The 11384-nt window shown below is 41.9% G+C and overlaps 1 protein-coding gene across 2 annotated transcripts; it reads right to left on the bottom strand.

Moving 5' to 3' along the window:
- Positions 1-6527: 6527 nt before the first annotated feature.
- LOC148024290 (peroxidase 45-like) lies at positions 6528-10106 on the bottom strand. 2 transcript variants are annotated; one of them, XM_087693913.1, is made up of 5 exons: positions 9324-9472; positions 9124-9223; positions 8804-8998; positions 8554-8719; positions 6528-8198 (listed from the first exon to the last, which is right to left on the bottom strand). In XM_087693913.1, exons 2-5 carry the CDS (start codon positions 9124-9126, stop codon positions 7315-7317), a joined length of 1248 nt encoding a protein of 415 aa, XP_087550039.1. In that variant the 5' UTR covers positions 9127-9223; positions 9324-9472; the 3' UTR covers positions 6528-7314. The 2 variants fall into 2 exon arrangements, with proteins under 2 accessions (XP_087550039.1, XP_087550038.1); XM_087693912.1 differs by lacking the exons at positions 9124-9223; positions 9324-9472 and adding an exon at positions 9508-10106 and having other exon boundaries at positions 6529-8198.
- Positions 10107-11384: the final 1278 nt, after the last annotated feature.

The following is an 11384-nucleotide window of genomic DNA, read 5'->3' as shown; positions in this document are numbered from 1 at the left end:
TCCCTCATATAGATCAAATACTCCTTATACTATCTAGGATCATAGAGTTCGAACTTGAAAAATACTTCTCGTGACTCCAGAACATCATCTAGCTTGTTTCCTTCTAGTTCACCTAGTAGAAGCTCAAAGAATAATTGCACTAGATCAGTATGCTATGCTATAGCCAGTTTGACTTGTGGGTGAATGGAAATTCACCATTGCTTTAAACCACCTACAAAGCCATGAGTCATTGCATTGATAATATCAATGCAGTTACTCTATGGTTTATCCACCAACATTTTCTGGCCGATGTAGGCATACATCATGTAAATCAATAATTTGATATCTTCTGGCCTTTTGCCATCAATAGACCAAATTGGAAAAGATCCAACCTTTTCTAAAACACCAATTTTCTTATAAAAACTAGTGTAAGAATCTTTAGCATTGGAAGTAGAAGTGGCATTAATACTACCAGATTATTGTTCAGTTGTAGCATTAAGAGGTACATTACTTATAGCAATATGATGGGCATTCAATAGTGCATGTAATAAAGTATCCGATAGTAGGTTGTCTCTATGAGGATTTATGGGCACAAAATCCTCATTCACTACACTGTTTCCATCCTCATCAAAGGAGGATAATGTGTAGGTAAGATAATGCTGAAAAGCCGCTTGATCACGAAAATACCAAGTGGGCAATTCATTAGCAGGGCTAGTAGGGGGTATTTGCTCAATACTTTCTCCCATAACTCTAGAATTCACACGGTTTTCCGTATTTCTCTTATGAGCTTCTTTGTTTGTATCTTCTGAATCAATACACAATGGCATTTGGTCAAGAACCTTGTTGGCTTTACTTTGTCTTCTAATTCTTACAAGCACATATTCATCAACCTTATCACATGCAATCTGATAATGTTATTCAGACCAATCTGGAAACATCATTTCTAGATATTCAGATAATTCTTCAGTAGATTCTCCAGGTTGAAGAGAGGGTTGAAATAAGCTTGGTTCTTGATAAGAAGATTCTCCTTTCATAATCGACACCAAGGAAGGGCAATGTATTTTCTATAATTCTTTGAAAATCCCATCTTGATCATCATAATCATTAAGATCATCAATTTAAAATTGGGGAGCACATAAGCTACAAATGTACCTTCTATGCAAAGTTGTTTGCCTTTGCATTTGTCAGTAGAATTCTGTGCGATGCATAAGGCATATGATGCATATTAAGTGAACCATGAGAAGGGGAGGAGAAATAAGAACTCCAGCTTTTCCGTAATCTTCTAGTAGAAAAAGTATTACAATTTGTCACAGCAAGAAAGACAGAATGTAGGGAAGATGGAGAGGGTATAGTAAAGGAAGAAGCACACCCTGAAGATGGTTGTATTTAAGATTTCGCCAATTGTTAATAGAGAATAAGCACATTATCACAGACTTGTTGCAAATTATCAACCTTTTCAAACAATGAGACCTGTCAAAGCCAAGTGTGTCCAATTTGAGGCTTGTAATTTTGCAATACAAGAAGCAGAATCCTCAGGTTGAAGATATGGAGTAGCTTTATACTTGTTTTTTTCATATTCAAACTCTTGAATAACATTGACAATAGAGGAGAAAGATGCTTGCTCGATCAATTTCTTACAATGTTTAATGACAGATGCCATGTATCACAGTAGAGTAGTCATAGGGTTGAGTATGGAATTTTAATACATTAGCTTGTTGTGATGATGGAGAGATTTTGAGTTGGGGTTGTGCGAACAAATAGCTTCTAAGAAACTTTCTCTTCTTCTGGAACCATTATTTGGGGGGGGGGGGGGGGGGGGGGGGGGGGCGGGGGGCAAATGAAGTGTTTTACCTTTGATATTCTGAACCTTAATCACCCTAGGAAGTAATAATTCTTTTGTCTTGAAAGAAGAGTGTCAAGTTTTTTATGTTAACAAACACTCTGAGCAGAAAAGAGGATGCAAAAGAATGGTGATCGATTGTAAGCCTTTGAATGCTTATTTAATTGGTCATGGTCATCCCATTCCATTGAAAGACATCTTGATCAAAAAATTTTAACAAGCTAATATTTTTAGTATATTTGATCTTAAATCAGGATTTTGGCAATTGCCTCTCAAAAAAGAAGATCGATACAAAACTGTGTTTTGTGTCCCTCGAGGCCACTACCAATGCACAGTCCTACCATTTTGAATCAAGACAGCTCCAACTTATTTCCAAGTATGGACATATTCGTCTCCTCCAAATTCTGTTTTTGTTTGGTATACATAGATGATACTTTGGTTTTTTTCAGAAACCATTAAAGATCGCATTGAGCATGTTTATCAATTTGCAAAGGCTGTTGAAGATGCAGAAATGGTTCTATCACCAACAAAATCTATTATGTTTACTACTTCTGTGGAATTTCTAGGTTTCAAAATTTAGCATGGGAATCTCAAGCTACAAGAAAATGTCTTAACAAAAGTTCTTAAAATGTCGGATGATTTGACCACTGTCAAGTAGTTACAATAGCTTCTTGGATGCCTTAATTGGCTAAAGTCTGCAACCCCTAATTTTAGTGGTCTACTCCAAAGATTTGTATCCCTTGCTTAGAAAATGACAATTCCAATGGCAACCTATACATACCCTCACTGTCCAAAATATCAAGAATCTTATCTGCCATCTTCCACCCCTTTGGCTTCCTATTGGTCTTCCTCTCATCCTTTACATGGATGCTTTAGATTCCAAATGGGATGCTTGTCTATGTGAAGAAGACGATTCTACTTCACCACCAACATTGCATATTTGCCGCTATGCCTTGGGTATCTTCAATCACACACAAAAAAACTACATGTCATACCAAAGGGAGATCTTGGCCATGATTAAAGATAACAAAGCTTTTCGCATCTTTGTGGAGTTTGTCCCTTTCACTATTCGACAGATTTACAATACATGCCAAGCTACCATACAAAAAAGGGTCTAAATGAAATCGGCAATAAAACACTTCTTTGGTGGTCCCTATTGTTTTATGTTCTTGCCATCACGTTTCAACATATTCCCGGCGTGCAAAATACTATAACAGATCTTTTATCATGCCAACCACCCTAACTACTTTTTGTACAAGATTCCATGAGCACCAATTGCTTTTTCCACATGCACCAAATGGCAAGCACTAAAAGATGTGCACTAGCACTCCACTCTCAAGAGCAATGATTATTTCCACTATCTATAAGCCTATATAAACTCCCCTTGTATCTCAATTGAAAACATACATCAAGCATATCTCCAGCCTTATATACTCTCCATAGCCTTTGCTCACATCAATAGCCTTGTATCCAAGCAAGTTTTTAAATATAGTGATGATATTGCTCGCACTTTGTGATCAAGATTTCTGAGTTTCTATGTATATGTTGTTTGTGCTCGCTTCTGTGGCGTCTCTCTATGTTTGGTATCAGAGCGGCTAAAACATTTCAATCTAAGGAAAGCAAGGTTGTTAGTGATTGTGTGAGGTTCTACTCGTTGTAAGGCTTTTAGGTTGTGTCATCATTGGTGTCGTTTGAGCGTTTATCCTCTTTGTTCCATAAATCCTTCATGGCTTCCTCCAACACTGGTGCTAATATTTTCAGCTCTGCATTCAAGACACTCTCGGAACGCTACAAGTCTCTGGGCAACTCAATGATCATTGGTGATTATGCACATCCAAGTTCGAAACGGATTCTTCTTAACATATCTATGGTGAAAATCAACTATTTAAATTTAAAGCATTGACTATCTACATAGAATATCAAGGCAATCTGACTATTGGGACACTCTAGCCAAAGATCAACATATCAATCTTCTTTATTTACTTCTTCCAAAAATCCAAAAACATCAAACCAAAAATGTAATGAAGCAAATTATCAACATGAGATGTGAAGCCTATTCCAAGTATAAACTTTGTAAACACTTGAGCCAAGAGAAATAAGACTTAGGGTTTAGTATAAAAAGGCAAGAAGTGCTCATGTAGCATCATTCTTCTTTGGCATTATCACAATTTTATCCTTCTTGTACTTGGTTAACAGCTTATGGCTACATTGTGTTATGGTAATGGAAGATGTTCCATGGCATGGCCATGTTTGTAATTCAGTTTGTTACATTTCTTGATGTGTGAAGCTTAGATTAATTTGATTTCATGTTCATTTCCTTTGTTAGATTAGTCCTCCTTTACAAAAAAAGACTATCCCTACCTGCATTTAGGCTACATAGCAATTGGTATAATCCCACTCTTTCGAAGAGGTCTGAATGTATCTTGCACGGTTGCTATACTAGATACTAGGCATATTGAATTAATAGACATGATTGTTGGTGTTGTTGTCTCTCCTTTGTCCAATGGGCCTCTCTTCCTTGAGCTTAGGCCAAATTATGTAATTGCAATGGATGATCCTTATCTTCTAGAATTACTTATACTACATATCCATACTATGGGTCTTCAAATGAAAGCTTCATATGAATCTTGCAATACAATATCGTATGGTTTTTAGGTACATGTCATTATCTATCCCCCAAAGTCATAGAAGGTATGAAATCCTCAAAAGATAGAGGTAAAACTATCATCATGAAGTCTGATGAAAGCACACAAAGGTTTTTACCAAACTGTGTGAATTGGTTCATCTACTTTGGGTGGCCTTAATAATGAGAAGGCATGAAAATATTTGGTTATTTCTATGTAGTTATGGAAGCCTTTTCCAAATTTTGATGAGTTGGTCTCTCTCATGATTATTGAAGGCATCAACATGTGGTGTAAATCATTAGAAAGAAGTGGGGAACAAGTCCAAGAATTTTACTCAAGTTCGAGAAGGGAACATGGTAGATTCTCTTCAAGATGCCATGGTATGTGTCATGTTGGTGGTAATCTGTAAAATAACTTGAATCAACAGTTTGGTGACATACAAATTTTAAGAAGCTGTGGTAATTCTAGAGGCATGGGAAGCTCTAGAGGAAGAGGTGGATGGCAGAATAGATGTTTCAACAATTGTGCCCCAAAAACAAAGAATGCAAGGATCATATCAAGATGTAGTGAGCTTATTGTTTTATCTCTTGCATTGTAGTCCAAAACTTGAAGGTTCAACAATAGCTCCATATTCTAGGTGTCACTCCAAAAGCCCCAACTCAACTTCTTTGTATTTGGCTTGTGCATGACGATGTAGAGAAAAGATGATATACGAGAAGAAGGAGAAGGAGAACAAAGAGAAAACTTCACCTCACAAGTTTCTCACTCTCTTTCAACATGATTCTTATACACTCCATCCACTCTACCTTTTGCCACGAAAGGATGGAGAAAGAGAAAGCAAGAAATGGATAAGCATTTCACCTCATAAGTCACTCACTCTCACATGCATTACTCCAAAAGCCATAGCTCAACTTCTTCGTATCTACCTCATGCACATTGACATATATAAAAGATGATAGAGGGGGAGAAGAAGAAGAAGAAAAAGAAGAAGAATGTATAATATAATGCGACTCAAGGATTTGCATCCTTCTTCACTTGTGAGATTAGCATCTGTATTTGAAATCCCATAGGTCAAAGGTATTAAGGATGGCCTCAATCTTGCATAATCAAAAGTATAGTTGGTCTCGTCCAATCCAACTTTTGGTTGGGAAAGAATGGGCATCTACACTTGGGGTGCTAGAAAAGTGAGATAATGAACATAGTTCTTAGAAGAGGAGGAAGGAAGGAAAATGTAGAGAAGAAATAGACAACCTGCGGCCATGATTAGCATCTCGATGCATAACATGATCATGTAGTTTGTCATGTTAATCTTTTCAATCCCACACGTTGATGGTCTTTGGGACAATCCTATCAATTTAAGACTCTTTGGGGTCTCGATTGAGCTCCTAATCCACAAAATCCTATTAATCATAGCAGTCATGCATCTTGAGTTTGGTGAAATATTCAAAAAAGACTCCTAGAGAAGACTTTTGCCCACAAACCAAATGCTAGTGTCCTAAATGGAGCCTCCATGAGTAGAGGATGATCAAGTCAAGTTAAAGGTAGAAGAGGAGAAAACAAAATAATAACAAGAGTGTGGATGACAAGTCATGCCATGGTGATTGCAGATTGTGGTATGTGATGGGCACTAGAAAGGTCAAATGTCTCAAAGCACAGATGTGGACAATCATGAGTCCCATAGTCAATTGTATGTCTGTCTCTTCATATTTGTGCTTATTGGGCAATTCATTATATGTGGCAATAGTGTCACACATCAGACATATATACTTGAGTGTGACATGAGGCTTGAAAAAGAATGAAATGGAGTATCGCTGAGTGTTAGTACATTTGGCGTTTTCCCCTAACCAAAATTCTAACTGTACAAACCAAAATTCCATGATACAACCCATAAAACAGTAAATAGAAAGGGATGTGCCGCCATTCTCTTAGCAATGATAGGTATATAGCAAAGGGGTATACCGCTTTTCTCTTATAGCTGGTCCTATCATTGCTGGATTGTAAATTTAGTAGAAAGAAGGATATGTTAACGTGTACATAAGGTCAATGTGGCGTATGATACAAAAAATACTGAGTAATGTAAAATACTGAGTAATGTATTACCCTGAAAACCAATGTTTTATTAAAGCCTTTCGAGATGGAGGCCCTGAATGAACAGAAAAGCAACACACAGATTTTTGGACAAGGAAACAGGAGAACAGATGCAGATATTTGGACGAGGATACAAAAGGGCAATTCCTTCAGCTTTACAGCAGTCTTTGAGTTATCGAGAAAGGATCCCGTCAGCTTTACAGCATTGGGGGAGATCCAATAATGCATTCTGCATATATTCACAAAACAGGGAGGGCTGCAACTTGCCAATTCGTTATTTCAAGGTTCTGATATTCTGAGTACACATACATTAGCCCTTTTCCACTATTTAGGATTGATAGCATGGGGTTGACGGAGCTTCATGAAGAAGTGTTTTTACGGCCCCTGAATTAACCCTGGACTCTCCATCCTCTCTCAGATGGCTTTTCTGAAATTGCTACCGCAATTTACACCAATCTTTGTGATAGGCACAACATTAACTGCACAGGATTGGCATTGAAGATCCAAGGAAGTGTAACCATACAAGTACCAGTTGCCACCATAATACACAAGGGGCACCCCTTTCATGCAAGTGACCACAAAGACCCCTCTCATGACTTGCTTCTCAGCCTCTTGCGAAAGAAGCCACATTCTTATTCACGAACCCTTTCCTTCACTAGTTCTGTATTAGACAACCAATTTGGGCTACTAAGAACAAAAAATATGTAATACCAACCATCTACTTCAAGATCCTGGCAGTATTGGCTCAGAAGTTGTATGATACAAAGGGAACAAGATAATGCACTAGTGGGCATTCTCCTTTGACTGGGAGGCAGAGGAGGAGGAGGATGAAGATGATGACGACGAGGAAGACGATGATGATGATGGAGGGGAAGGAATGCCAAAGCCGGGAATCCGAAAGCGTGGGATGGTAATGGGAGGGCTGATGCCAGGGATGCCTGGGATGGTGAAACCAGGGCTAGGGTTGGGGTTCGGGTTGAAGGGTGGGGATTTGTTGACAATAGGAGGAGGCAGTGATGGAGGAAGGTTGACTGGAGGTGGCTGCGCAACCACCCGAGGAGGGGGAAATGCGGGCGGAGATGGAGGTGGTATGACCTGCACCGGCGGTGGTCGCGAAACCTGCGGCGGTGGGGAGAGAGGAGGGGATGGTGGTGGTACAACTTGTGGTGGTGGGGAGGCAGGCACAACAGGAGGCTGGACCACTGGTGCTGCAGGAGGAGGAGGATTGGTCTTTGTCGGTGGGGGCGTCTTGCTGTTAGCAGGGTTCACAAACCTGCAATCCTTCCTCACCTCGCCTTGGTTCCCTGTCTTTACTCCAATGGCTGTCATCTTAATCATGGCCTGCGCGAAGCTGCTAAAGAACTGGTTCTGTGAGGCTGCTAGCGAATTCACGAGGCTGCGCGTCGAGTTGTCCTGGAAGAGGACCTGGTCAGAGAAGAGCAATCCTTTTCCTGCTTGCAGATCCTTGTAGTAGTTTGAGTCGAAGATAAAAGGGGTGAGCTGATCGAAAGCCTGGAGGTTATTAGTACCACTGCCTAGAGGGCATTTCTGCTGAAGCTGCTTCACAAAGCCTGGGTCCATGGATGGGTCCACCTTATTGGGGCTACTGAAGCTGTACAGGCGGTCTTGAAATTGATTGCAGTGGGCGAAACCGACCGTATGTGCACCTGCTTGATGAGCAAAATTGAGGTAGTCCATAAGAAAGAACCACTGCACACAGATGTCCACAATGGGACCACATCCATACACAATGAGCTAAATAATACAGTCATGGAGGGCATATCAAAAGCATCATATGACAACTGCGAGTTAGAGTTTGGTCAGATCCATGCACTCACACATTCTCAATATGCTACGTGTAGAATCAAGTACCAGAATGCCGGTGATGAACACTAGCAATGCATGCTGGGCTGAGTATGTGTTAATAATCACTAATGCACTAATGGGCTGAATATTGAAGCTGACAGTCGATGGAAATTATAGCTCGATTGGGCAGCTGAGGTGCATGGACTACTTCCATACCTGATAAGATGACCATGTCTTCCACGCTCAAACCCACCCCTCCAAAGTTGCTGACGAGCTGTTGGAGGTTGAAGTTTGCCCCAGGCAGCTTTCCCTGTGTCAATGATGCCTTCGAAACAGTACCGTCAAGCCTGCCTAGTGCAACATCCCAGCTGGGTCCACCCAACTGATCATGGACGTAAAGTCATCATATATCAAGCATGTAAAGTGTGTAGACACAGCGGTATGGATGCCAGTAGCTCATACTTACAAAGCCAACAAGATCTCTTGTGGCAAGCACCAAGATGTCAGCACACGAGACCACTCCGGGGCAAACTGCTTCCACAGCCTTCTTGGCCTCCATGATGGCGTCGAAAGCATTTTGGGGAAGGTCCTTGTTGTCTGGAGCGTCACGCTCTGCTTGATTGCCTGGGGTAGAATCCAGCAGGATGGAACCATCACATCCCTGTGGAAGCGGGAGGGAAGGCAACGAGAACGTTAATCACAAAACACACACTTTTTTGTAGCAATACTGTCGGCAATGCTTAGAGAGAAAATCTGAAGAAACGGAAGGAATGCCTTATGGTTTACCATCAGAAACAGTGGAAGAATGTGGATCTCTAAACTCCACACATTTTTTTCGTTTTACCTCCATCAAGTTTCAAGCACTTTCATTCCCCAAACAGATCCTCTGAATGAGTTAAAATACAGGCGAATGATACAACCGGGAGGTCAGCACTACTAGAAATGCACGGAGAATGTTGGGAAAGCACACAAGAGTGGGGACCTACCATCGTCACTCGCATGGAACTATCGACGTCACCAAGTGAAGCAATTCATTCATGTAGTGATTGTTGAAAACGAAATGGTCCTACCTGATGCATTGATGCACACAGAGAAAGGGAGAGAGAGAGAGAGAGAGAGAGCGACAGAGAGTGGGCGAAAGGATTGGGAGGGGGGCGCTTGAAGGCGCACCTCTACGAAGCAGTCGTGGAGAATGAGCCTGATGGTGGAGGGGGCAACGACATTGTCCTGCTTGGCCCGTGCAAGGATGGTGTTGCTGACGGTGGAGACGACATTGGGGCAGGAGGAGGAGTAGAAGGAAGGGCTGAGCTGAGCCGAGGAGCAGCGGGCGAGGATCGACCACAGCGACAGCAGCAGGAGCACAAGGATGCGCATTGATCCTATTTTCGGACGCTGCTGCTTAGAGGTCGCGGTCGTCGTCGTCGTCGTCGTCGTCGTCGTCGTCGTGGTGTTTGTGGCCTGTGTCTGTCTGTGTGTGGGTATGTTACAGTACTGATGGCGGGAATGAATGAAGGAGAGAAGAGAGAGGAGGAGGAGGAGGAGGGTGGGTGTGGTGTGGTGTGGTGTGGACAGTGGCGCAATAAAGAACAACACAGCCCGCGGGATGGTTTCAACAACCTTCAAGCAGGCTGGTCCAAGAAAAACCTCTTGAGAGTTTCCTTATACGAAATGCATAAATGCAAATTGCGAATTTATGAGAGTGAGGCCGGCAGCAGGATTGCATCGCATTTTGTGGGGGAGGGGGAGGCGCGCTGCACATAAGATTTTTGGTGAGTTTGCGGCATTTAATGTTATTTTCCCCGGAACCTCCAGAGTCCACGCGACGACCAACTGGCCTGGCCTTTTGGGCATCATTTCGTCGTTGGTGCGCCTGCCGCACGCGGCAATGGGGACACCAACCTCCCCCCCCCCCAACAACCACAAAAGATAAAAGGTCTCTTCGAAGAGGAGTTTCAGACTTCAGTGTCTCTTTGCCAACAAGCTGGCTGCATACGCAACTCCACCCCCACGCATCCCATAATTCCCAATCACTCGCGTACGGGCTCCTTCATAATAATAGGCCTCCGTTCAAATTTCCCAGCCTTTCCACGTCAAAAGGCAAAACTATGGATAGCGGACGTAACATCCCATGAATGAAAACCCAGCGAAGAGTTTGAGAAGGTTCTATTACCTACCACTCCCGCTGCCAACTCCTATCAAGTCCCAATGGATTGAGTCTTGAACCCTACCTATACCAGCATCCCATGGGACTCACTCTAGAGGCCATGACAACTCATTCGCACACGCTCTCCATCGCAAAGGACTTTTAGCAACTTCTTGCCAAGCCCAGAAGTATTCAGAAGAATGTCGTCTCTCTTCTTACCCACCCTCCTTGCAATTGTTATGTGGATTTTGCATACGTTCGATTATTTACGTTTCGTATGGGAAGGATTCCATTGCAAGATGAATCCCTGGATGGCTTCCTGCTACCTTTCAAGCTTCAAGCTACTAGAGTGGGACTCAAGCATTGCAAATTTATTGCACAAGGCTTCTCTCAAGTAGTTGTGGGTTCCCTAATGCAACATGATTGGGTGCTAGGTTCCTCGCTCTACTTGATAAAGCAAACCTTGTGCATTACATACCCCGTACTACAAGTTTCCTTCTAATGAGGTGTTGCTCTCTCTCAATGTCCAATCCACACCGATTTTCCTAGATTGCAAACATCGCTGAAATGTCGAGATCACGATTCTTGCAAAAACATTATCAAAGGTGTTGTACATCCCACCTCTTGCTATGGATCCTAAGGGAGAGAGAAGGGTGCATATTCTTTGTGATGGGAAGATTGAACCTCCAAAGGTCCTAGAATTACATGATAGCAAAGGTATTGATGTAAATGTGCAAAGTTCATTACTCGCCTTTTGTGATGTGCATTGTACATTTGCAAGCAACGTGATGTCTTGCAAGAAAAGGCCCTCAAAAGGCTAACAATCAAGAAGATAAGTTGCAAAATGAGGAGAAAGGACAAAAGAAGGAAGAGAAGCAAAATGTGCCAACTTTCGATGAACCAA

The sequence above is a fragment of the Lygodium microphyllum genome, chromosome 15, assembly GCF_053477565.2.
Source record: "Lygodium microphyllum isolate KBCC chromosome 15, Lygodium_microphyllum_v1.1.10, whole genome shotgun sequence".
Lineage (NCBI taxonomy): Eukaryota > Viridiplantae > Streptophyta > Polypodiopsida > Schizaeales > Lygodiaceae > Lygodium > Lygodium microphyllum.
Note: the sequence above shows the minus strand (reverse complement) of the source record. Positions and strands in the feature narration are given on the sequence as shown.

Excerpts from the sequence above, each read along its gene's own strand:
- LOC148024290 (XM_087693912.1), bottom strand. The coding sequence starts at position 9,711 with ATGCGCATCCTTGTGCTCCTGCTGCTGTCGCTGTGGTCGATCCTCGCC. Across the intron at positions 8,999-9,507 it reads TCCACGACTGCTTCGTAGAG|GGATGTGATGGTTCCATCCT; the intron begins GTGCGCCTTCAA and ends CCGCTTCCACAG. Across the intron at positions 8,199-8,553 it reads AGACATGGTCATCTTATCAG|GTGCACATACGGTCGGTTTC; the intron begins GTATGGAAGTAG and ends CTCATCAAGCAG.